This window comes from Hemitrygon akajei, chromosome 17 (genome assembly GCF_048418815.1).
Source record: "Hemitrygon akajei chromosome 17, sHemAka1.3, whole genome shotgun sequence".
Taxonomy (NCBI): Eukaryota; Metazoa; Chordata; class Chondrichthyes; order Myliobatiformes; family Dasyatidae; genus Hemitrygon; species Hemitrygon akajei.
The window spans coordinates 30,482,050-30,509,578 of record NC_133140.1 but is presented as its reverse complement, the minus strand read 5'-3'; the positions used below and the strand labels follow the sequence as shown (position 1 = coordinate 30,509,578).

At 38.3% G+C, this 27,529-nt stretch overlaps 1 protein-coding gene across 1 annotated transcript in view; it reads right to left on the bottom strand.

Moving 5' to 3' along the window:
- Nucleotides 1-27,529, bottom strand: part of plekhg4 (pleckstrin homology domain containing, family G (with RhoGef domain) member 4) — a 236,290-nt gene that overhangs the window by 103,350 nt on the left and 105,411 nt on the right. Inside the window, exons 11-13 of the mRNA XM_073069869.1 lie at nucleotides 27,334-27,482; nucleotides 4,284-4,422; nucleotides 648-770 (exon numbers count right to left, since the gene is read on the bottom strand). Coding sequence (XP_072925970.1) covers nucleotides 648-770; nucleotides 4,284-4,422; nucleotides 27,334-27,482 — 411 coding nt within the window. The remainder of the gene's footprint in view (nucleotides 1-647; nucleotides 771-4,283; nucleotides 4,423-27,333; nucleotides 27,483-27,529) is intronic.

The following is a 27,529-nucleotide window of genomic DNA, read 5'->3' as shown; positions in this document are numbered from 1 at the left end:
GTAACAGTCGTTACATTTGGAGATGACTGAAAAGCATTTTGTATTTGAGTGTTCTCTTAATACATACAACGTATCAAATCAAGGAGACTAAAGGCAGTAAATTTCTCTTTAAAGTTGCTGGTTAATTAAAGGAATATCAAAATGTTCAATGATTAACTGAAGTTTACTGACATGCTTTAATGTTTTTAGTTAGAAAATTAATAGAATAGAATGGAGGTGCAGTAGCTAGTCGCTGGATCTGCGAGGCTCAATTCTGATCTCCAGTGTTATCACTGTAGAACTTGCATGTTTTTACTGTGATGATTTGGGTTTCATCTTACATTCCACAGACATGCTGTAGGATAACTAACTACTGTGAATTTCCTCCTAGAGTCGATGAAAGTAGTTAGAATCGGGGGTTTCAACTGAAAAGGTTATTAAGAAAGTAAGTGGGTGTACGGGACTGTTGGCAATGCTTTAAGCCAGCATCGACTTGAGATGCTGAATGGCTTCCTTCCATGTCAAATGAGAATTTCAGAATAATCTTACTTAATACTTAAGTGGAAAAGTAAATAAATTTAATCAATATTCCCTTTATTCTGAGAAAAGTCAATCAAGAGATGATGACGCAATAACTAAATTAGCCAGCCAAAGTAATTTATACGTACTTGAGCAATATTGTAAAAGTTCTTGAACTCATCCTGAGTGCTTTGCAATAAATCCAGTGAGTCCTCCAATTGATCACTCCTCTCCAATTGCTTCTCTCCAACCTGCTCAATCCAGCTACTCACCTGAAAAACCAAGGATTACAGGAGACCTACAGAAGCTTCAACATTTGTAAATGAAGACAACAACATTCAGTCTTGGAATTTTTCAATAGTTAAAAGTTCAAGAAGAAACAAAAGATATTAAATCAAATTTATTACCTTTATCATATTTTAGTCAAAAACAAAGAGCTCAGTTTCTGCAATACCTACAGCGGTATGCAAAAGTTTGAGCACCCCGTTCAAAATTTCTGTTACTGCGAATAGCTAAGCGAGTAAAAGAAGACCTGATTTCCAAAAGGCATAAAGTTAAAGATGACACATTTCTTTAATATTATAAGCAAGATTACTTTTTATTTCCATCTTTTACACTTTCAAAATAGCAAAAAAGGAAAAGGGCCCAAAGCAAAAGTTTGGGCACCCTGCATGGTCAGTACTTAGTAACACCCCCTTTGGCAAGTATCACAGCTTGTACATGTTTTCTGTAGCCAGCTAAGAGTCTTTCAATTCTTGTTTGGGGGATTTTTGCCCATTTTTCCTTGCAAAAGGCTTCTAGTTCTGTGAGATTCTTGGGCTGTCTTGCATGCATTGCTCTTTTGAGGTCTATCCACCGATTTTCAATGATGTTTAGGTCGGGGGACTGTGAGGGCCACGGCAAAACCTTCAACTTGTGGCTCTTGAGGTAGTCGATTGTGGATTTTGAGGTGTGTTTAGGATCATAATCCTGTTCTAGAAGCCATCCTCTTTTCATCTTCAGCTTTTTTACAGACAGTGTGATATTTGCTTCCTCCAGAATTTGCTATTTAATTGAATTCATTCTTCCCTCTACCAGTGACATGTTCCCCATGCCACTGGCTGCAACACAAGCCCAAAGAGTGATCGATCCACCCCCGTGCTTAACAGTTGGAGAGGTGTTCTTTTCATGGAATTCTGCACCCTTTTTTCTCCAAACATACCTTTGTTCATTGCGGCCAAAAAGTTCTATTTTAACTTCATCAGTCCACAGGACTTGTTTCGATGTTCCTTTGCAAACTTCTGACACTGAATTTTGTGATGAGGATGCAGGAAAGGTTTTCTTCTGATGACTCTTCCATGAAGGTCAAATTTGTGCAGGTGTCACTGCACAGTAGAACAGTGCACCACCACTCTAGAGTCTGCTAAATCTTCCTGAAGGTCTTTTACAGTCAAACGAGGGTTTTGATTTCCCTTTCTGGCAATCCTATGAATATTCTCTTGGAAAGTTTTCTTGGTCTTCGAGACCTCAACTTGACCTCACCCATTCCTGTTAACTGCCATTTCTTAATTACATCACGAACTGAGGAAATGGCTACCTGAAAACGCTTTGCTATCTTCTTATAGCCTTATCCTGCTTCGTGGGCATCATTTAGTTTTATTTTCAGAGTGCTAGGCAGCTGCTTAGAGGAGCCCATTGCTGCTGATTATTGGGAGAAGGTTTGAGGAATTAGGGTATTTATAAAGCTTTCAAATTTGCATCAACTGGCCTTTCCTAACGATGACTGTGAACAAGCCATAGCCCTAACAAGCTAATTATGGTCTGAGACCTTGGTAAACGTTATTTGAGAGCTCAAATCTCTTGGGGTGCCCAAACTTTTGCATGATGCTCATTTCCTTTTGTCCACTCTAAAATTGTACAAAACAAAAATAACACACTAATCTTGCTTAAAATATTGAAAAGAATGTTTCATCTTTAACTTTATGACTTTTGGAGATCAGTTTATCTCCTACTCGCTTAACTATTCACAGTAACAGAAACTTTGACCAGGGGTGCCCAAACTTTTGCATGCCACTGTATATAATCTTGGATGCTGTTAACTTGCTTTGTAAATGAAGGATATTAATCCCAGACTAATCAATATTACACATTCAGAAAAGCTGATTACTTTCAAACCTTATCATTTAAACTTTATCTTGACAGGAGGATCTAACATATGTATGTCAGTCAAAAAATTAGTAATACAAGGCAGTAAAAAAATTAGTAAAGGCAATTTCAGAAAGAATGAGCAAGAAGGAAATCAGTATACACACATTCAAGATCATGTTAGACAAGTCTAGAAATAAGTTCAGGAAGTCTTCACTCGAAAAGGAAGCAGTCACAGTAGTGAACTGACAAATGTTAGATTCAAAAATCAATGAAATAGTTGAAACAAGGTGACTTTAGGATCTTGGGGGCTTTCTTATCCATAAAAAATAAGAATTATTTTAAAATAGAAATAACTCTCTCCCATTCATAAGCTTCCACTTCTATTTCTTAAAATGTGACACTAATTTATGCTGAAATTTGCTCTTCAGCTTGTTAAAGTAATAGTTGCAGGTATACTGATGAATAGAAATCTAAAAGCCAGGCAGCTGAGATCCGAAGCAGTAGGATACAGAAAGATATATTAAAGTTAAGATTTCAATTCCATAAAACTGTATTCCAAAACTCTCCTGAACATCAACAGTTTTTAGGACAGTACATCAAGAAGAATACTTTTACCCTGACAGCAGTGTAGATTCACTGGAATCAAAATTAAGTTAATTAGAAGGGCAGTTTGCATGAATGAAGCTTACTTGTTCACTTCATTTGAATGATGCTGAGATGATTTGTTTCTTATATTAAAAGTGTTATTCAGTTAAAATGAAGAGATAATTTTCTCTGGCATGTAATTCAAAAAGGGCTGAATCAATCTACAAGTTAGAGCTATGCAATTCAGAAGCCCTCAAAATCGGTTGCACATTTTTCATCAGGCATAATATAAATATGTAACAATTTCCATCTACAGTAGGGGTTCCCAACCTGGGGTCCATGCAGCCCTTGCTTAATGGTATTGGTTGGTAAAGGTTGGGAACGCCTGACCTAAAGTCTGTGGTTTCTGGTAGAATTGGAACTCTATAGCTAAGCTAGATTTTTTAAATTGTTATTTTATTGTACAAAACATGTTGTGAATTGAAATCTTTGCCGAATTACTTCCACTTGAATATAACAATATTCCAGTACAAATCTATGGTAAATTCATTTGAATTACTATTCATAAATTTGATTACTGAATCCCAACGTTGGGTATGGGAATTGTAAGGCATCTGACCACAAGACCATACAAAGTATTATAGGAACTGCTAGGAAGATTATCGCGGTCTCTCTTCCACACATCCAAAATATTTATCAGGAGTGTGTGCACGCAGGGCCCTCAGCATTGTCAATGATCCCTCCCATCCATCCAACAATCTCTCTGACCCCCTTCCATAAAGCAGGAGGGTACCATGAGGACAAGAACTGTTAGGATGAGAAACAGCTTCTTCACCCAGGCCATGAGATTACTGACCTCCCTGCCACCACCCAAGTTTTATCACATAAGAAGTGGCAGCAGTGCTATACTGTTTACTTTTTAATCTGTTTCGTAAATGCACCATAAATTTATTTGTGCTGTGTGTGAGCTATATGTTACTGAGTTGTGTACAGTGATTCAGAGCAACATTGGTTCCTTTGGTGGAATACATATATACGGTTGGATGACAATAAATTTGAACTTGGACTCTTACCTCCTTCAACTCTCCTTCATGTTTTTTAAATTCCATCAGAAATTCTAATTCCTGAATGCGCTTATTAGATAACATAACCAGCTGATGGATTCCCTCTTCCACTTTGTTATACAATTCTGTTACAGTTTCAACTGTATCTCTGTAAGAAAATAATAATGTTCAGAATTAAGTAGTAGATTTCCTGCAAAACCTGCTTCACTTTTCTTCTTTTTTTTTCCTCCAAGGTAACGTTTCATTGTTTTAGTGAACAATACACTTTTTGTTCATTCTTGAACTTCACTATTTCCCACTAATTCAGCTGTTTTTGTTTCCAATCTATACTGCTGTGTAGTCTAACAATACTGGACTGCTTCCATGTATTTTGCATTATTGCTTTATTCAATTCTAATGTATTAGCTTCATTAAACTTCAGCACAGATAGTTTTAGCATAATGGACAACAGAATCTGTTGAGGAAGACATCCAAAATGTACGTAAAATATGCTCAAGAAAGTTACTGAACCTTAAACTGAAATGTGGATCGGACTTAATGAGTTCACATTTTTGCAAATCTGAAATAAACCTTGAGAAGAAAGATTTTCATAAACCAGTTTAACAAACTTTTGTTTATATGTATAAAAGACAGAAGAATCAGGAAATATAATCAATTCCATCAGCGCAATGCAGTGCATCAAGTAATAATCATAACCAAACTGGCAAACACCTAGAATAATACTGCCAATTCCATTCACAGTAATGCTCAAGTAGAAAGCTAGCCTCATTGTTTTGCTGATGCTAATAAGCCTAAATGAGATTTTTGCTTCACTAATCAGTAAAGAGCACAAGTTTCATTCATAATGTGCCACCAGCAATCACTTAACAGAGTTGCCAAAAGGAGAAGTCCCTTCACAGCTTTATTTTTGAGGAGCTGATGAGAAGAAAAACAGGCTTGTTATCAGTAATCTTGAGCAGATACCAGAGTTAAGTGTGAAATTTAATGCCAAATTGCTAAACTGTATTTAAAATACAACAACCAACAGAAGGGTCAGAAATATTAAAAACAGGAGGTCCACAAATATTGAAAATAAACCAGGTAAAGTGGGTCAAAATGCTAATACACAAAGTACCGTAGATTTCGCACTACAGAGCGCACCTGATTAAAAGCCGCTGGCTCTAATTTTAGAAAGAAAATCAATTTTGCACTTGTACAAGCCGCACCGGATTTTAGGCCGCAGGTGTCCCACGTTGTAATATGAGATATTTACACAGAAAGATACTACACGTGAGGATTTTTTAACTTTTAATTAAATCCGTATGGTAACGTAAACAAATACATATTGCAAATGCTTTTTTTCGAACCGTGCCTCTAACATGGCTACTTTTAAATATACATACGTATCGGTAACACACAAATTACGTTGCGTATACTTTTTTACTGAACAGTGCACGAACAACATTCCAATATCTCCTTAGGACTGGTAAAAAAATATATACTGCAGCCTACCAGGAAAAGTTATTGATCACCTTTAACTTAAAAGCAGCGTTTTTGATCGGGTCTAATGCCGCTCCCCCCCACCTTCCCGTTTATCGCAAACCGGTATTTCCCACAAGACGTGGCGTAACCGGATGTGACGTCATAGTATCCCGGGATGTAGTACTTCTAACTTTAACTAGAAAATACTAACAAATGAATTACTAAGCGAAAATATTATAAACTAAATAACTGCCATAAAGGCAGCACAATGCTTTTCTTCGAGTGTTTTCCATGTTGATGAGGGTGAGTACAAATGACTGATTTACAATAATTTAATTGTGAAAGTGCGCTTGATTTATCGTACAATTTCATTGGACCTCTGTGAACTACTCATCAATTTTATTGGTCTACTGTTACGAGGCAAAATGTTTTTGGCGGCATGAAAAAAAATCATGCATTAGCCGCACCGTAGTAAAGGCCGCAGTGTTCAAAGCTGTTCAAAATGTGGGAAAAAAGTAGCGGCTTATAATCCGACATCTACGGTACTCATTTTAAATCTAGAAATAGTACAGTACAAATAAAAGCATTAAACAAAATAATTTAACAACGTGAGACAATGGCACCTTGTGTCAGAATTCAATTTTGTGGTTCCTTCATGAGAGTTGAGTTCATTGAGTTCAATTAGTTCATAATTGTTATTAACAGAGGAATTTATCCAGTGCGCCTGTATATTGCCGTGTTCTCTTCAGAGAGTAAATGAACAAAATCAGCACAAGCACCTAATGTAGATAATGAACTGCCTTCATTGAATGCTATCAATGACTGCATCCTCCAAATCTTCATTTCCATTTTAACGTTCAAGATGATTGTCAAAATTCTTTGTAGTTCCTAACTTAAACAAAATTGTTTCATTTTCACTCCCAGCCATTTCTGACGTCTTCAAGCTTGAATATTTGAAAGTGTAGTAAGCAAAGCAGTTTAAAATTGTTTTACTGCTTATTTCTCACCACTATCCATGATAAAATAACTGCTTTTTGAACACGAACACACACAACTGACTCTACTTAAAAACTGTTCACTATAAGCAGTGTAGCGTCTGACACTAGTTAGAAACTGTTCAGCAACAGTCTCCAGCCCCATTTAAGCGGCATAGTGTCCCAAATAAATGAAGGCTATTTTCTTGATTAGTTTCTGCTTCTTAAGAGTTGTCCCAAATAAGCGGCTACCTCAATTAACTGGAATCCAATGCAATGGTAATACTTGACCATTAGAAATAAATTTATGTTCCTATTTTAAAAACTACAAAACCACATTATAGTCTAGACATTTCCTTCCTTGACTTTCCTGCATTTCTCTCTAATGCAGCATGAGATGACATCTTTTCTGAAAAGTTTAACAACTATAGGAAAACAAACATAAAGGAAAATTTTCCATTATAAAGCTCTCAATACAGAACTACTTTGGTTGAAAGCATACATGAAAATGTAATATTCCAACCATGGAACGTTCTTGAGTAACACAAACAAAATGCTAGAGAATTCCGCAGGTCATAAAGCATCTATGGAAATGCTTCAAGCTGAGACCCTTTGTCGGGGCTGGAAAGAAAGGAGGAAGAGAGTAAGAAGATGGAGGGGATGGGAAGGAATACAAGCTGGCAGGTGAAAGGTGAAGCCAGATGAGGGGGAAGGTAGGAGGGTGGGGGAAGGGGGATAAAGTGAGAAGCTGGAAGGTGATAGATGGGAAAGGTAAAGGGCTGCAGAAGGAAGAATCTGAGAAGAGAGGAGAGTGGACCAGTGGAGAAAAGGAAGGATAGGGTACCAGAGGGAGGTGATAGGCAGGAGATCAGAGATGGGGTAAGAGGGGATAAATTACTGAAAGTAAGAAATATCCATGCCAATGCCAGGCTGCAGGCTACACAGACAGAATACAAGCTGTCACTCCTCCAAACTGAGAGTGGCCTTATTGTTTCAGCAGAGGCAGCCATGGACCAACATGTCAGAACAGGAATGGGAAACAGAGTTAAAATGGATGGTCATGAGAAAATTATGCCTATTTTGGATGGACCAAAGGTCTCCAGATCTACACCAGATCTCATGATATAGAGGAAGTTGCACCAGCAGCACCAAAAACAATACGTGAACCCAACAGAATTGCAGTGTTGCCTTACCTGGAAAGATTGTCTGGGGTCCTGAAGGGTGGTGAGGGAGGAGGTGAGTGGGCAGGAGTACTACCTGTGCTGCTTGCTGAGATAAGTGACAGGAGGAAGATCAATGGGGGGGGGGGGGGGGGGAATGAATGGACAAGGGAATCACAAAGAGAACAATCCCTGCAGAAAGCAGAGTGGAGGTTAAGATGTGTTTAGAGGTGGGAACCCGTTGAAGATGACAAAATTGCAGGGAATGAAATGCTGGATATGGATGCTCATGGGGTGATAGGTAAGAAGATAATTCTATCCCCGTTATAGCACTGGGAAGATAGGGTAAAGGCAGAAGTCTGGGAAATGAAGGAGATACGGGTAAATGCAGTTCTTTGAAGGAGGAAGATATCTCAGACGTACTAAAATGGAAAGCCTCATCTTGAAAACAGATGCATTGAATATGGAGGAACTGAGAAAAGGGAATGGTATTTCTGTAAGTGACAGTGCGGGAATAAGTATAGTAAAGATAGCTGTGAGAGTCATTAGGTTTATAAAAATATCTGTAGACAGCCTGTTTCCAGAGATGGATTCAGAGAGATTTAAAAAGGTGAGAGAAGTATCAGAGATGGAACAAGCGAATTTAAGGGCAGGGTTGGTCGCAAGCAAAGTTGATGAAATTGACGAACTCAGCATGGGTGCAGGAAGCAGCACCAATGCAGTGATTAATATAAACACAGAACATGGAAACATAAAAAACCTACAGTACAATACAGGCCCTTCAGAACTACCTAGGCTTACCCATAGCCCTCTATTTTGTAAGCTCCATGTATCATCCAGGAGTCTCTTAAAAGAACCTATCATTTCCACCTCCACCACCACCACCACTGGCAGCCCATTCCACGCATTCACCACTCTCTGCGTAGAAAACTTAACCCTGACATCTCCTCTGTAGCTACTTCCAAGCACCTTAAAAACTATGCCCTCTTGTGCCAGCCATTTCATCCCTGGGAAAAAAGCCTCTGACTATCCACACAATCAATGCCTCTCATTATCTTGTACTCCTCTATTAGGTCACCTCTCATCCTCCGTCGCTCCAAGGAGAAAAGGCCGAGTTCACTCAACCTATTCTCATAAGGCATGCTCCTCAATCCAGGCAACATCCTTGTAAATTTCCTCTGCACCCTTTCTATGGTTTCCACATCCTTCCTGCAGTGAGGCGACCAGAATTGAGCACAGTACTCCAAGTGGGGTCTAACTAGGGTCCTATATAGCTGCAACATTACATCTCAGCTCTTAATCTCAATCCCACAGTTCATGAAGGCCAATGCTCCGTATGCCTTCTTAAACGCAGAGTCAACCCATGTAGCAGCTTTGAGTGTCTTATGGACGCAGACCCCAAGATTCCTCTGATCCTCCACACTGCCAAGAGTCTTACCATTTATGCTATATTCTGCCATCATATTAGATCTACCAAAATAAATCACCTCACACTTATCTGGGTTGAACTCCATCCGCCACTTCTCAGCCCAGTTTTACATCCTATCAGTGTCCCATTGTAACCTCTGACAGCCCTCGACACCATCCACAACACCTCAACCTTTGTGTCATTAGCAAATTTACTAACCCATCCCTCCACTTCCTCATCCAGGTCATTTATAAAAATCACAAAGAGTAGGGGTCCCAGAACAGAGTGCTGAGGCACACCACTAGTCACCAACCTCCATACAGAATATGACACCTCTACAACCACTCTTTGCCATCTGTGAGCAAGCCAGTTCAAGATCCACAAAGCAATGTCCCCATGCCTCCTTACTTTCTCAATAAGCCTTGCATGGGATACCTTATCAAATGCGTTGCTAAAATCCATATATGGTTCTACCCTATTCAATGTGTTTAGTCACATCCTGAAAAAATTCAATCAGGCTCGTAAGGCACATTTGACAAAGCCATGCTGGCTATTCCTCATCATATTATGCCGTTCCAAATGTTCATAATACCTGCCTCTCAGGATCTTTTCCATCAACTTACCAAAATCACTGAAGTAAGACTCACTGGTCTATAACTTCCTAGGCCATCCCTACTCCCTTTCTTGAATAAGGGAACAATGTCCACAACCCTCCAATCCTCCGGAACCTCTGCTGTCCTCATTGATGATGCAAAGATCATTGCCAGAGGCTCAGCAATCTCCTCCCTCGCTTCCCACAGTAGCCTGGGGTAATCCCATCCGGTGCCGGTGACTTATCCAACTTGATGCTTTCCAGAAGCTCCAGCACATCCTCTTCCTTAATATCTACATGCTCAAGCTTATCAGTCTGCTGCAAGTCATCCCTACAATTGCCAAGATCCTTTTCTGTAGTGAATTCTGAAGCAAAGTATTCATTAAGTACCTCTGCCATCTCCTCCGGTTCCATACACGCTTTTCCACTGTCACACTTGATTTGTCCTATTCTCTCACATCTTATCCTCTTGCTCTTCACATACTTGTAGAATGCCTTGGCGTTTTCCTTAATCCTGTCCACCAAGGCCTTCTTATGGTTCTTTCTGGCTTGCCTAACATTCCTAAGATCTTCTTTTCTTCTTGACTAAATTTACAACAGTCTTTGTACACCACAGTTCCCGTACTTTACCCTGTCTTGTTGGAACATATCTATGCAGAACCCCACGCAAACATCCCCTGAACATTTGCCACATTTCTTCCGTACGTTTCCCTGAGAACATCTGTTTCCAATTTATGCTTCCAAGTTCCTGCCTGATAGCCTCATATTTTCCCTTACTCCAATTAAGCATTTCCCTAACTTGTCTGTTCCTATCCCTCTCCAATGCTTGGGTAAAGGAGATACAATTGTGATCACTATCCCCAAAATGCTCTCCCACTGAGACCTCACACCTGACCAGGTTCATTTCCCGATACCAAATCAAATACATCCTCTCCTCTTGTAGGCTTATCTACATATTGTGTCAAGAAACCTTCCTGAACACACCTAACAAACTCCACCCCATCTAAACCCTCACTCTAGGGAGATGCCAATCAATGTTTGGGAAATTAAAATCTCCAACCACAATAACCCTGTTATTATTACTCCTTTCCAGAATCTGTCTCACTATCTGCTCCTGGATGTCCCTGTTACTATTGGGTGGTCTATAAAAAACACCCAGTCAAGTTATTGACACCTTCCTATTCCTAACTTCCACCCACAGAGACTCCGTAGACAATCCCTCCATGACTTCCTCCTTTTCTACAGCCATGACACTATCTCTGATCAACAGTGCCACACCCCCATCTCTTTTGCCTCCCTCTGTCTTTTCTGAAACATCTAAAGCCTGACACTTGAAGTAGCCATTCTTGCCCCAGCAAGTCTCCAAGTCTCTGTAATGGCCACAACATCATAGTTCCAAGTGTTGATCCACGCTCTAAGCTCATCCGCTTTATTCATAATACTCCTTGCATTAAAATAGACACATTTCAAACTATCGGTCTGAGTGCGTCCCTTCTCTTTCACCTGCCTATCCTCCCTGTCTCCAAGCTTTCTCTATTTGTGACCCAACCTCCCTTTCTTCCATCACTGCAGTTTGGTTCCCACCCCCCAGCAATTCTTTAAACCATATATGTCAAACTCAAGGCCCGCGGGCCAAATCCGGCCCACGGTGGAATTATCTTTGGCCCGCGAGATAATATCTAATTACTATTAAAGCTAGCCCCAGTAATCGAAGCGCCTATGGCGTATGATATGGCTAATGCTGAGTTTATTCAGGTACCAGGTTTTCAGGGTTTTTAGTGTTTATTCGGCAGTCTTGCTCGGCAGTCTTCTTCATAAGAAATGGAATTTGTAAAGTGAAACACTTTGTAGTTATAGCAGACACTGAGACACACAAGAGCAGGCTGAAAAAATGGAGGCAACGAAAGCTGCGTTCGCACGCGTCCGACTGATCTGGCCCGCATTAAGCTGCATTTTGCTCAATCCGGCCCGTGACCTAAAATGAGTTTGACACCCCTGCTTTAAACTCTCCCCAATAGCCTTTGCAAACCTCCCCGCCAGGATATTGGTACCCCTCAGATTCAAGTGCAACCCATCCTTTTTGTACAGGTCACACCTGCCCCAGAAGAGGTCTCAATGATCCAGAAATCTGAATCCCTGCCCCCTGCTCCAATCCCTCAGCTACGCATTTATCCTCCGCCTCATTCTGTTACTATACTCACTGTCACGTGGCACAGGATTACTACCTTTGAGGTCCTGCTACTTAACTTCCTTCCTAACTCCCTGTAGTCTGTTTTCAGGACCTCTTCCCTTTTCCTACCTATGTTGTTGGTACCAATATGTCCTTCCAACTTCAAGATATCATGGATGCGATCAGAATCATAATATAGTGCACAGAGAGAGTTGGGGGGTGTTACAAGTAAATCCAAAAAGGCATGCTAAGCTGAGGCCAATGTGGCTGGCCTTGGCTACGCTTCGGTTTGGAGAAAGTGGGAAAACGAAAAGGAAATTGGTAAGTGTGAAGACCAGTTTTGTCAGACAGAGGAGGGTGGTGGTAGAGAATTGCTTATGTTTATGAAATTTCCCACTGGACTTCTTTATTAGAAGCACAAAAGTGAATGCAATACACCCAAGCCGTTGATTTTGTATTTATACGTGACAGGAGAATCATACAACTTCTTACGCCACTATCAGGCATGCCAAAAAATAAAGAAACCAGTTAAAAGTCATGTTCTTGACTTCATTTGAATAGCAACATCAAGTTGATTGTCCCCATCTCTGTTCAAAATGGACATCCCTCTGAAGCTGTGCTCTCAGGTCTTACGACTCTCCCACTGTTGGCAACATTCTCTCCACATACAATCTATTCGATAAGTTTCAATGAGATTTCCCCCTCACTCTTCTAAACTCCAATAAGTACAGGCCCAGGCCATCATATATTAACTCTTTCATTCCCAGATCATTCTCATTAACCTCTTCTGGACCCTCTGCGATGCCAACACATCCTATTTTAGATAAGGGGTTCAAAACTGCTCACAATACTCCAAGTGTGCTCACAATACTCCAAATGCAATTGGACCAATGCCATATAAAACCTCAGTATTACATCCTTATTTTCATATTCTAGTTCTCTTGAAATGAAGGCTAATACTGCATTTGCCTTTCTTACCACTGACTCAACCTGCAAGCTACCTTTAGGGAATCCTCAATAAGGACTCTTAAGTCCCTTTGCATCTCAGATTTCTGAATTTTCTTTCCACTTAGAAAACAGGCTACTCTTTTATTTCTTCTACCACAGTGCATGACCATACACCTCCTGACACTGTATTTCATCTGCCATTTCTTTACCCATTTTCCTAATCTGTATAGGTCGTTCTGTAGCATCTCTACTTCCTCAAAACTACCTGCTCCTACACGAATCTTCGTATCATCAGAAAACTTTGCAATAAAGCCGTCATCTGAGTCATTGACGTATAACATAAAAAGCAGTTCCAACACAGACCCCTGTAGAACACCATTCGACATTGGCACCAACCAAAAAATGTTCCCTTCATTCCCACCCTTCCCCTCTTACCAGTCAACCAATCTTCTATCCATGCTAATATCTATCCTGTAATAACACGGGCTCTTATCTTGTTATGCAGCCTCATGTGTAGCACCTTGTCAAAGGCCTGAAAATCCAAATACACAACATCCGCTGACTCTACTTTTCCTATTCTGCTTGTTATATCCTTAAAGAATTCAAACATATTTATTAGGCAAGGAAACCATGCTGATTTTGATCTCACACGAGGAAATCTGCAGATGCTGGAAATTCAAACAACAAACACAAAATGCTGGTGGAACATAGCAGGCCAGGCAGCATCTATAAGGAGAAGCACTGTCGACGTTTCAGGCCGAGACCCTTCATCAGGACTAACGAAGTCCTGACGAAGGGTGTCGGCCCGAAATGTCGACAGTGCTTCTCTTTATAGATGCTGCCTGGCCTGTTGTATTCCACCAGCATTTTGTGTGTGTTGTCTGATTTTGGCTTAATTTATCATGTGCCTCCAAGTACTGTATTGTGAAACCTCATCCTTAATAAAGGACTCCCAACATCTTCACAACCACTGAGGTCAAGCTAAATGGCTTAAAATTTCCTTTCTTCTGCCTTCCATTCTTTTTGAAGAGTGGAGAGACACTTACAATTTTCCAGTGTTCCAGAACCATTCCAGAATCTAATGATTCTTGAAAGATCATTACTAATCCTTCCACAATCTCTTCAACTAACTCTTTCAGAACTCAAGATGTAGTCCATGGTCCAGGTGACTTAACTAACTTGAGACCTTTCAGCTTCCCAAGCATCTTCTCTTTAGTAATAGCACATATACTCACTTCTGCCCCCTCATACTCTCAAAATTTTAGCATACTATTAGTGTCTTCCATAGTGAAGACTGACACCAAGTACATATTAAGATTGTCCATCATTTCTTATTACTACCTCTCCAGTGTCATTTTCCAGCGGTCTGATATCCACTATTGCCCTTCTTTTACTCTTCATACACCAGAAAAACTTCTGGTATTTTCTTTTATATTATTGGCTAACTTAGCTTCATACTTCATCTTTTCTCCTCTCAAGGCTTTTTAGTCGCCTTCTGTTGTTTTTTTAAAAACTTCTAAATTCTCTAATTTCCAACTATGCTTTGCTATATTATATGCCCTCTAATAGTCCAGGAATAGAAGGAGATAGACCTAGTGCTGGCAAGTGGAATTAGTATAGATAGGCAAAAAAGCATGTATTTGGTTAATTGAAGGATCTGTTTCTGTCCCATACAACTCTAAGATCTTGCTGCAGCCAAGACCAGCTAACAGCCCGGCTGTAACAAAAACCAAGGCTGGTGGTCCATCCATCTGCCATCCAAACTGGTTCCTTGCTGTTAGTTACATTGGCACTATGTGTTATATTTACAAAAGGAAGGCATATCAAATTAGATTACTCCCTGCTCTCAATATGTAACAAATGATGGAAAGTGTCACAGATAGTGTATAAAGCCAAATTTACTCAAATTACTCAAATAATCTGCCAAGTGTGGGTTCCATCAGGGCCACACAGCTCTAGAACTCTTCATAATCTTAGGGTTAACATGGACCAAAGAACTGAATTTTAGAAACAAGATTGATTTCTGTGCTATCAAGATAACATCTGAATAATCAGCGCATCAAGGAGAACTACCTAAATGAATTGAAGAGTTATCAAGAGGAAATGGTTTAAGTCACATCTTTAAAAGATAGATACTTAGGCCAGGATTTTGTCAGGACAGTATCCAACCTCAAACATCTCCAGCTGTTTCACAAATGACTTTTCTTTCATAAGGTCAGAAATGGAGATACTTGTTGATAATCAAACCTATTCACAACTTCTCAGTCCATACTAATCTAATGAACCAGACCACAGCCACGTTCAGTAGGAATTAAGACAATGTTTGTGTATGGGCTGAAACATGGCCAGTAACTTCCACACCACAAAAACATCAGGCTATGAGGATATCTTTAGTCAACTCAAAAGAACCAACAAGAGCTTGATTTATTGCTGCATCTGAATGACAGTATTGCACTCTCTCATCACTGCCACTTGCTGAAAGTTGTGAGGCTCAAATCCACGATCTTTTCAATCAGAGATAGAATGCAAATCATTGAGCCACATCTGACAGGTGAATGCAGGAGCTGTGCAGAGGATGACGTAGGTGTTGAACTTGCTCCCCACCCATTGCCCACTACGAATATTCCATAATCAGAGTGTAGTTCAATCTGCTCAAACAGCAAATTAAGTTCTACAGTCAAACCGGCCACTCAGTCCAAGAATTTAACATTTATTCAAGATAAAGATGCGTGTAGTTGTGAAATTGGGAGAAGCGTAAACCACTTATACTAAGAGTTAGCTGATTTAACTAACTTTTATACATATATCTTTGCTGCCTACTTTTCTGCCTGGATCTATCCTTATCTTCTTCAAATATACTTTCTGAATCAGTAAAGTGGTTAAAGACTCCACTGAACAACTGCCAGATGATGAAAGTGATGGGATTGAGCATCACACTGTACTGGGCAGGTCCAAGAGCAACAATCGAATGAAATGCAAGTAAACTATTCACAGCAACTCAACTGTTAAGACACTGCTGATTACTTGCTAGTCATTATGGCGGGGGTATGGTGTAATATTCAAATAAGTTTCAATGAGCGAGAGCTTATTAGTTATAAAAAAAACCTGTCACAGCTTCACCACTTGTAACAATTGCCTTATCAATGTCACTAGTTAATCAGAAGGAAAAAAATTAGGTTAATTTATCATTTTGAACATGTGAGACATAGTGCATATAATTCAACAAACCCAACAATTCACAACACCAGTGACAAAGTGTGCAGCTGTCTTCCCAACTTCTTTTCCAATTATCCCACAATACATACAGCAATAGAGATTAACAGGCAGTGCTACTAAAACGAATCAACTATTGGAGAAGCTTCCTGTTACTTTATTAAACCACATATCTGTGCTGCATTTTAATCAAAATCATATTGTAACACTTACCCACTTACCCAACAGGCTGGTATATGTCTAGGGGAAAAGGAGATCCAGCCACTCACCAACCCCACCTCCCGTACACGCAGGTGCTGTGAGAATCAAGTTTATGCCGCGCGCACACACATAATATCAAACTCACACCAAATACCGTTATGGAATACATTTTAAAGATTTTACTAAAACTAAGAGTACTATGGAATACAGTAAATATGAAGGAAAAGAAAATAAAGTAAAAGGCGTCAACTTATCAAAGTTCAGGGGGGCGTCACGTGATGACGTAGGATCGAGACGTTGGGAATCCAGCTCCCTCGTAAAAAGTAATGAAATAGGGTTTAAATGGAGAAGAGTTAATAAATATCTACTAGAAACTATTTATAAGTAACTCAGGATTATCTTTTGATATGGCTCCTAAACCGAAACAGAAGAAAGCTACTACTTCAAAGACTGCGCAAATCGGCGGGGAAAAAGGCCTAACCGTCTCGGCGAAGCCTCGGACTCAAGTTGGATCTCCTCCCGGCGAAGTGCATGGCATTTCTGATGATGCGGGATGGGAAGTTGCCGCAATGTCGGCGGTCTCTAAGAAGAAACGGCAAGAACAACGCATGCGCGAAGAAACAAGTATTCATGAACAGATATTAACAAAACTACAAATCCCAACTACGGCTGGAAGTGAATCGGAAGTGGAATCAGACTCTTTGGGAAATTCCGAGGAAGAAAAAGAGAAAAAGAAGGAGGAGATTAAAGAAGACATAAAAGATATCCTGATATATATTATGAATGAATTAAAAGCTATAAGAAGGATGCAGAATACACTCGATAATGTGGTGGAAAAACAAAAGAAGATGGATAATAAAGTTAAAGAGATGGAAGTAAAAGTGGAAGAAAACACTGAAAGAATAGATAAGATAGAAGACAATAATCTTGCCTGGACAATAGAAAGAAAACGGATGTTGGAAAAAATAGATGCACTTGAAAACACTAGTAGACTAAATAATATCAAAATTGTTGGTCTTATGGAAGGTACAGAGGGAGAAAATCCAATAAAATTCTTTCAAGAATGGATTCCGAAAATTTTGGAAATGAAAGAAGGAAGCCAAGTAATTGAAATTGAAAGAGCACACAGAGCTTTAAGACCAAGACCTCAACAAGATCAAAATCCAAGATCAATTTTGATAAAACGCTTAAGGTACCAAGATAAAGAAATGATCTTGAAGGCAGCTACTCAAGGTGCTAAAAAGAGAAATGGGCCATTGATAATAGAAGGGAAAAGAGTTTTTTTTATCCAGACATAAGTTACGATCTTCTGAAGAGGCAGAAGGAATTTAATCCAGTGAAAAAATCTTTATGGGAAAAGGGCTATACATTTTTATTGAGCTACCCGGCAAAATTGATAATTTTCCTGGATAATGAAGAAAGAAGATTTTTCGTTGACTACCAGAAAGCAGAGAAATTTGTACAAGAATTACCTGATGTCCACAAAGAGAAGTAAAGAATTATAGAAATGAAATGGACTAATGATGAAGACTGAAACAAGGTTGGACTTGACGGACATTTATAAAAAAAAAATAGTTGAGGAGTATTAATTGGGAGTAGAGACATTAATTATTTTCTTTTTTTTCTTCACTAATATATTTTCTTTTTTTTTGCGGGGGAGCTCCTGATCGATGGCTGCGAGTTCCACGTGTACAATCATGGCGATTGCCATGACCCGTAAAATGGGGGGGGGGGGGTAATGTTGTGTTCTTTTTATTCGCAACATTAGTGGGGGGGTACTTTGTTTTTTTTTCCTATATATTAGTTATCTTTCTTCTATTTTTCTTCTTTTTTGCCTGGATGGTTGGGGAGAAACTCATAGCAACATGGAGAATTTTAAAGAGTTCCCAAGGTATTATGAATGATTAATTTACTTAATTTTTAAAGTTTTAATGTTAATGGAATTAATGGACCTGTGAAAAGAAAAAGAGTTTTAACATATATTAAGAAAATGAAAGGAGATATAGCTTTTTTACAAGAAACATATTTAACAGAAACAGAACATAAGAAATTAAAGAGGGATTGGGTTGGAAATGTCATTGCAGCTTCATTTAATTCAAAATCGAGAGGAGTTGCAATTTTGGTTAATAAATCTTTACCAATTAAAATACAAAATGTAATAATTGATTCTGTGGGGAGATATGTGATTATACATTGTAAAAAATTTTCAGAATTATGGACTTTTATGAACATTTATGCACCAAATGAAAATGATGCAAAATTCATACAAGAAGTTTTTTTGAACTTGGCTGATGCACATGATAAAATAGTAATAGGTGGAGATTTTAATTTTTGTTTATATCCAGTTTTGGATAGGTCAACTAAAGTTGCTACAAAATCAAAAGTAATAAAACTAACTTTATCATTAATGAAAGATTTAAACCTGATTGATATATGGAGAAAAATTAATCCAAGAGAAAGAGATTATTCATTTTATTCAAATAGACATAAAACTTAGTCAAGGATTGATTTTTTTTTATTATTCAAGATAGAGTGAAAAGTGTGGAATATAAAGCAAGAATACTGTCAGATCATTCACCCTTGATAATGACAATGATAATGATGGATAAGGAGGAATCGATTTATAGATGGAGATTTAATTCAATTTTATTAAAACGTCAAGATTTTTGTGATTTTATGAAAAAACAGATTCAATTTTTTTTTGATACAAATTTACATTCAGTTGAGGATAAAATTGTATTATGGGAAGCGATGAAAGCATATTTAAGGGGTCAGATTATAAGTTATACATCTAAAATTAAGAAGGAATACATGGCAGAAATAGATCAAATGGAAAAAGATATCATAAAGTTAGAAAAAGAATCTCAAAGATATATGACAGAAGAAAAACGAAGACAACTTGTTAATAAAAAACTACAATATAATACACTCCAGACATATCGTACAGAAAAAGTAATTATGAGAACTAAACAGAAATATTACGAACTAGGTGAAAGATCACATAAAATTCTTGCTTGGCAATTGAAAACACTTCTAAAACAATAAATACAATTACAAGTGTAAATAAGGTTACTTATAAACCTTTAGAAATTAATGAAACTTTAAAAAATTTTTATACTGAACTATATCAATCAGAATCACAAAATAAGATTGCTGAGATAGATAAATTTTTATCACAAATAACCCTTCCAAAATTAAATTTGGAAGAACAGAAAGGATTAGATATGCCCTTTACATTAAAAGAGGTTGAAGAAGCTTTAGGATCACTTCAGAGTAATAAATCCCCAGGAGAAGATGGTTTTCCTCCTGAATTTTATAAAAAATTTAAAGATTTATTAATTCCTCCTTTTATGGAATTAATATACCAAGTGGAAAGAATGCATGAACTCCCACAATCTTTTTTAACAGCGATCATAACTGTATTGCCAAAAAAAGAGAGATCCTTTAAAACCAACATCATATAGGCCTATTTCTTTGTTGAATACAGATTATAAAATACTAGCAAAAATTTTATCTAATAGAGTATCTAAATATTTACCAAAATTAATACATATGGATCAAACAGGTTTTATTAAAAACAGACAATCAATGGATAATATAACCCGGTTACTTAGTATAATTCATTTGGCACAAAAAAGAGAGGAAATGAGTGTGGCAGTTGCTTTGGATGCAGAAAAAGCATTTGATAGATTGGAATGGGATTTTTTATTTAAGGTATTGGAAAAATATGAGTTAGGAAAATCTTTTATACAATGGATTAAAACCTTAAATATTAATCCTCAAGCTAAAGTAGTTACAAATGGTCAGATTTCAACACCATTTTGCTTAATGAGGTCAACTAGACAAGACTGCCCATTATCACCTGCTTTATTTGTATTGGCAATAGAACCATTAGCTGAATTAATTAGAACAGATTTCAGACATTGGGGGCTTTAGAGTTAATCAAGAAGAATATAAGATTAATTTATTTGCTGATGATGTTTTGATTTATTTAACAAACCCATTGCAATCTTTGCAAAGATTATCTTTTAGATTGGAAGAATATGGGAAAGTATCAGGGTATAAAGTAAATTGGGATAAAAGTGAAATTTTACCCCTTACCAAAGGAAATTATAATCAATGTCGATTAGTAACTCAATTTCGATGGTCAATAAATGGGATAAAATATTTAGGTATTAGAGTTGATAATAATGTAAAAAATTTATATAAACAAAATTATTTGCCATTATTAAAAAAAATAAAAGAGGATCTTGATAAATGGATGATGTTACCAATAACATTAATAGGTAGAGTTAATGCTGTAAAAATGAATATATTTCCTAGATTGCAATATTTATTCCAAACTTTACCAATACGATTACCTCAGAAGTTTTTTCAAGAACTGAATAAATATGTAAGGGAATTTCTTTGGAAAGGAAAGATGTCAAGAATATCATTGGAAAAATTGACATGTAAATTTGATTTAGGAGGGTTACAACTTCCAAATTTTAAGAATTATTATAAAGCAAATCGACTTAGATTTATTGCGTCTTTTTTTGATGAAGAAAAACCGGCATGGATTAGAATAGAATTAGATAAGATAGGAGAAAACATACCAGAAGATTTTATATATAAATGAGAATCCAAATGGATACGGGGAAAAAAAGAATCTCCTATATTAAGACACTTGATTGATTTATGGAATAAGGTAAATATGGACGATGAGATAAAGAAATCTTTATTAGCAAAAAGAACTTTAATTCAAAATAGGCTTATTCCTTTTACAATGGATAATAAACTTTTATATAATTGGTTCCAAACGGGGATTAAATATATAGGTGATTGTTTTGAAGGAGGTATATTGATGTCGTTTGATCAATTAAAAAATAAATATAAAATATCAAATAACACTCTTTTCTGTTATTTTCAATTAAAGGCTTATTTACGAGAAAAGCTGGGACAAACAATGTTGATGCCAAAACCTAGTGAAATAGAAATATTAATTCAAAAAGGAAAAATTTAAAAATTTACATCTTGTATGTATAATTTGATTCAAAAACAGACAATTCAATCAGGAATTCATAAATCAAGACAAAAATGGGTATCTGATTTGAATGTTAAAATTGATGGAAAAAACTGGTCAAGATTATGTTCTGATAGTATGAGAAATACAATAAATGTTCGACTTAGATTAATACAATATAATTTTTTACATCAATTATATATAACACCACAGAAAATAAATAGATTAAATTCAAATATGTCTGACCAATGTTTTCGATGTAATCAAGAAATTGGTACTTTTTTACATTCTACATGGTCTTGTTTTAAAATTCAACCATTTTGGATAAATCTAAGACTTTTATTGGAACAAATTACTGGAGTACAACTCCCACATAGTCCAGTATTATTTTTATTAGGAGACATTGAAGGGACAATACCGAAACTTAAATTGAATAAGTATCAGAAAAAATTTATAAAAATTGCATTGTCAGTAGCCAAAAAAGTTATCGCAGTTACTTGGAAATCTGATTTATATTTAACTATGGAATAATGAAATACGTAGTTGTATTCCACTTGAAAAAATTACATACAATCTAAGAAATGAATATGATATATTTTTGGAAATTTGGCTCCCATACTTACAAAAGATAGGATTAAATACATAGGTCCTTTGAAGATAAAATTATAAAGTAATTGGGGAAAGTAAAAATAAATATTAAAATTATTTTGAACTGCATGGAGCATGTGGGGATCCTCCGATATCCAGGCAGTCTTTCTCTTCTTTTTTTCTTTCTTTAGATAAGGGTTAAGGGGAGGGGGGAGGGTTAATATTATTTTTCTCATTATTTTATCATCACATTTATTCTTCGTAATTTTCTAAAATTTAATAAATAAATAAATAAATAAACCAGCCCACAAGGATTCAAAAAAAAAGTTCAGTCAGTTTAGTGCACATCGTTGGAGCTCAACCATCGAATCATTCGCCCCCTCGTCACTTTCCTTCGACCTCCATGTCCTTGCACCTGGGACCACCCTGGTGGTCGACTGAGCAGTGCAGTGCGCATCCACCTTCCTCAGCGTCTTCTTCCCGACTCCTCAAAAGACCGCGAAAATCCCCAAGCTCCCAGCCCCACAAGATAAAATAACATTCCCCCATTGGTTAACAAATGAACACAATCCCGATATCAGCAAGTCTAAAGCTAACCAAATGCGAGAGAAAGCACTTATCATACAAAGAAGCGTTCCTACCCCATCAAAACAAAGAAGCTATTTTGATTTACATACGCAGTCACAAAGAAAAAGAAGAAACTCCCTTTACAATATGAATCAATCCAGTTCTCACCGGCCACTTCAGGAAGAGACTTAATGCACAGGAACCTTCACCTTCTGTTAAAATCCTAGCCATTGTCCCCAATGATACTGAAGACTGAAGCTATTGCCACAGGCTCCATTCCATAGCCACCACCCCCATCCCTCGTCTGCTGTTACATCCTCAATAAGCTTCTGACTACATTTCCATACCATCACTTAAACTGCTGTATTTTATTTTATCAGTCAACTCCACCTACCTTGGGTCAGCTCATTCTGAAACCCTCAGCCACGCCTGCAATTGCTAGCCTCAACCATTCAAACACACTCTGGGCCAGAGTCCTTCAATCTGTTCTCCAAAATTTTTGAAATTACTTCACAGAACCTGTGGCCCATGTAATGAAGAGAAAATTTACAAGAATGATGCCAGAACTTGAAGTCCTGAGTTTAATGGAAAGGTTGAATAGGTTAGAACTTTATTCCCTGGAGAACATGTGAATGATAGAAGTATACAAAATTATGAGGTGTAAAGATATAATATGTTAATGATGCTCTTAGGCATCATTTTGGAGTTATGACAACATGGAGAGCATAATTACGGATGAACTAAATTGAGAACCAGTCTTCAGAAAGTAACACTTGTACACAATTTAACTTCCAACTGATACTTGTGGGGCTAGTGAAACCAATCATGTATGTGGGCACTCTGACTATATCCCATTGAAACTATATATGAAACACAATAGATGAATAATCCTGCTTTTAGCACATTGTTAAGGTGTATCCCTGCCACTTAATGCACAGTTCAGGACAGGTCTGTTTTGACAGCCAACCTTCTGATTAATTATATTATATTCGTGGAGCCATCTTTTTACACTGTAACAAAGGGGTTGTATTTTGGATCACTCCCTCCATGATTCTCTTGTCTATTCATCCCTCTCCTCTAATCTCGCTCCTGGCACTTAACCCTGCAAGCAGAAAAAGTGCTACACTTTCTCCCTCACTTCCATTTGGGGCCCTAAAAAGTCCTTCCAGGTGAGGCAACACTTCAACCATGAGTCTATTGAGATTATCTATTGTATCTGGTGCTCTCTGTGCAGATGGCCTCCTCAACATCAGTGAGACCTGACATAAGTTGGGGGACTGCTTTGTCCACACCTCTGAACCTTCTGCAAGAAGCAGGATTTACTGGTGGCTAAGCACTTTGATTCCAATCTCTATTTTCATTCCAACATGTTGGTCCATGGCCTCCTCTACTATGCAATACAGTATATATGAAGGAAAAGAAAATAAAGTAAAAGGCACTTTTACTTTTCAGGTTGAAGGAACAACACCTCATATTCCAAATGATGGCATGAACATCGATTTCAGAAATCAGAATCACCAGCATGTGATGTGAAATTTGTTAACTTAGCAGCAGCAGTTCAAAGCAATACATAATCTAGCAGAGAGAGAGAAAAAAATAAAAAAAATAAACCAGTAAATCAATTATGTATGTTGAATAGATTACGAAAAATTGTGCAAAAACAGAAAAAATGTATATCAAGAAAAAGTGACATAGTGTCCAAAGATTCAATGTCTATTTAGGAATCAGATGGCAGAGGGGAAGAAGCTGTTCCTGAATTGCTGAGTGTGTGCCTTCAGGCTTCTGTACCTCCTACCTGATGGTAACAGTGAGAAAAGGGCATGGAGTGTGGAGATCCTTAATAATGGACACTGTTTTTCTGAGACACCGCTCCCTAAAGATGTCCTGGGTACTTTGTAAGCTAGTACCCAAGATGGAGCTGACTAGATTTGCAACCTTCTGCAGCTTCTTTTGGTCCTGTGCAGTAGCACCCCATACCAGACAGTGCTGCAGCCTGTTAGAATGCTCTTTCCACTGTACAACTATAGAAGTTTTTGAGTGTATTTGTTGACATGCCAAATCTCTTCAAACTCCTAATAAGGTATAGCTGCTGTCTTGCCTTCTTTATAACCACATCGATACGTTGGGACCAGGTTAGCTCCTCAGAGATCTTGACACCCAGGAACTTGAAGCTGCTCACTCTCTCCACTTCTGATTCCTCTATGAGGATTGGTATGTGTTCCTTTGTCTTACCCTTCCTGAAGTCCACATTCAGCTCTTTCATCTTATTGACATTGAGTGCCAGGTTGTTGCTGCAGCACTACTCCACTAGCTGGCATATCTCACTCCTGTGTGCCCTCTCATCAGCACCTGAAATTCTACCAACAACAGTTGTATCGTCAGTGAATTTATAGATGGTATTTGAGCTATACCTAGCCACGCTGTCATGAGTATACAGAGAGTAGAGCAGTGGGCTAAGAACACCCCCCGAGGTGGACCAGTGTTGATCATCAGCAAGGAGGATATGTTATCACCAATCTGCACAGACTGTGGCCTTCTGGTTAGGAAGTCGAGGATCCAATTTCAGAGGGAGGTACAGAGGCCCAGGTTCTGCAACTTCTTAATCAGGATTGTTGGAATGATGGTATTGAATGCTGATAAACAGTATTCTGACGTAGGTGTTTGCGTTGTCCAGGTGGTCTAAAGCTGTGTGGAGAGTCATTGAGATTGCGTCTGCCATTGACCTATTGTGGCGATAGGAAAATTGCAATGGGTCAAGGTCCTTGCTGAGGCAGGAGATCAGTCTAGTCATGACCAACCTCTCAAAGCATTTCATCACTGTTGATGTGAGTGCTACTGGACAATAGTCATTAAGGCAGCCCACAATATTCTTCTTAGACACTGGTATAATTGTTGCCTTTTTGAAGCAAGTGAGAACTTCTGCCCATAGCAGTGAGAGATTGAAAATGTCCTTGAATACACCCACTAGCTGGTTGGCTTAGGTTTTCAGAGCCTTACCAGGTACTCGATCGGGTCCTTCTGTCTTGAGAGGGTTCACTGTCTTTAAAGACAGCCTAACATTGGTCTCTGAGACAGAGATCACAGGGTCATCAGGTGCAGCAGGAATCTTCACAGCTGTAGTTGTGTTCTCCCTTTCAAAGTGTGTATAGAAGGCGTTGAGTTCATATGGTAGTGAAGTATTGCTGCCATTCATGCTACTGGGTTTTGCTTTGTAGGAAATAATGTCTTGCAGACCCTGCCAGAGTAGTCATGTATCTGATGCTGCTCCAACCTTGTTCGAAATTGTCTCTTCACCCTTGAAACAGCGCTTTGCAAATCATACCTGGTTTTCTGGTACAGTCCTGGGTTGCCAGACTTAAATGCCACAGATCTAGCCATCAGCAGACAACATACCTACTGATTCATCCACAGCTTTTGGTTTGGGAATGTACAGTAAGTCTTTGTGGGCACACACTCATCCACACAGGTTTTAATGAAGTCGGTAACAAATGCAGCATACTCATCCAGGTTCGAAGATGAGTCCCTGAATACAGTCCAGTCCACCAATTCAAAGCAGTCCTATAGGCACTCCTGTGCTTCCCTTGTCCATACCTTCTTGGTCCTCACTGCTGGTGTTGCAGTCTCCAGTCTCTGCCTATACTCAGGGAGTACAAGTACAGCTAGGTGATCAGATTTCCCGAAGTGAGGGCGTAGAATAGCACGGTAAGCATTCTTGATGGTGGTGGAGCAATGGTCCAGTGTGTTGTTTCCTCTGGTATTGCAAGTGATCCATTGATGGTAGATGCTTAGTGATTTTTTTCAGACTGGCCTGGTAACCTCTAACCTCTGATAATTTCCCCCCTCCTCCTCTCTTCTTCCATTGCCCACTCAGCTCCCTACTTACCTCATCTCTTCTCTGCCCTGCCTATCACTAACAGCCCCCTCCCCATGCCCTTCCTCCTTCCCTTTCTCTCAGTCTATTCTCCTCTCTTTTCAGACTCCTCCTTCTTCAGTTCTTTACCTTTACCACGAATCACCTCCCAGCTTCTCACTTCATTGCCCCTCCCTCAACCACCTATCCTACCCCCCCCCCCCAACGGCTTCATCTATCACCTTTGAGCTTGTACTACTTTTCCCAACTTTCTTACTCTAGCTTCTTTTCCCTGAGGTCTCTGCCTGAAAACTTGACTATTCATTCCTTTACATAGATGCTGCGGGACTTGCCTGCATTTCTCCAGTATTACTTATGTGTTCCTCTGGATTTCTAGCAGCTGTAGAACCTTGTGTTTATATTTTACATGCCTGCAGTTTCTACTCTGGGTCCTTTGGAACAAACTTCAGTAGTGAATATTCAAAGGGGTTCCGCTCATTGGGATGCGATGCCATTGTAAATATATCATTTTGAAAATTACTGCCTATATTCAAAATGTTAAAATTAAGTAGTTAAATATAACAGCTGAAACTGTAGTTAATTGTTTATTAAAATATAGAACATTGTCTCAGAGAGTGAGAGTTGGATTCTCTTGGACATGCCCTCATTCTCTCTCCTGAAAGTTCCCAATGTGAATAAAGACTTTTATATTTCCTAGTTAACTTCCTTGTGCCTCATTTTAGTCAGTCACATCACATGCACCTTTGCTGGCTTCAAGCAGTAGTATAAGTTCTTATTCCTCATTTATTTTGGTTTAAGGAGGCCTGTAATTTTTTTTCCTCCATGGTATCTGCAGAAGTAGTAACTAGACTGTGGATACCAAAATTCATGCTCTTTGCTTTGCAAGAAAAATATTTAAAGTTACCTGAACATTCCTGCTCCAGGGATATACGACTCCTCTTTTCTTAGTCTGGCAAGGATTACTCCTCCTTCAAGCTGCAATTTAACCAAACTCCTATCTTCCAGTACATTGTTCATAAGTTGCTTATATTGCTGCAAAAGAACTCTAGCCTCCTGTAAACAAATTTAAATTATATGCATAGGTTACAAAATAAATCATT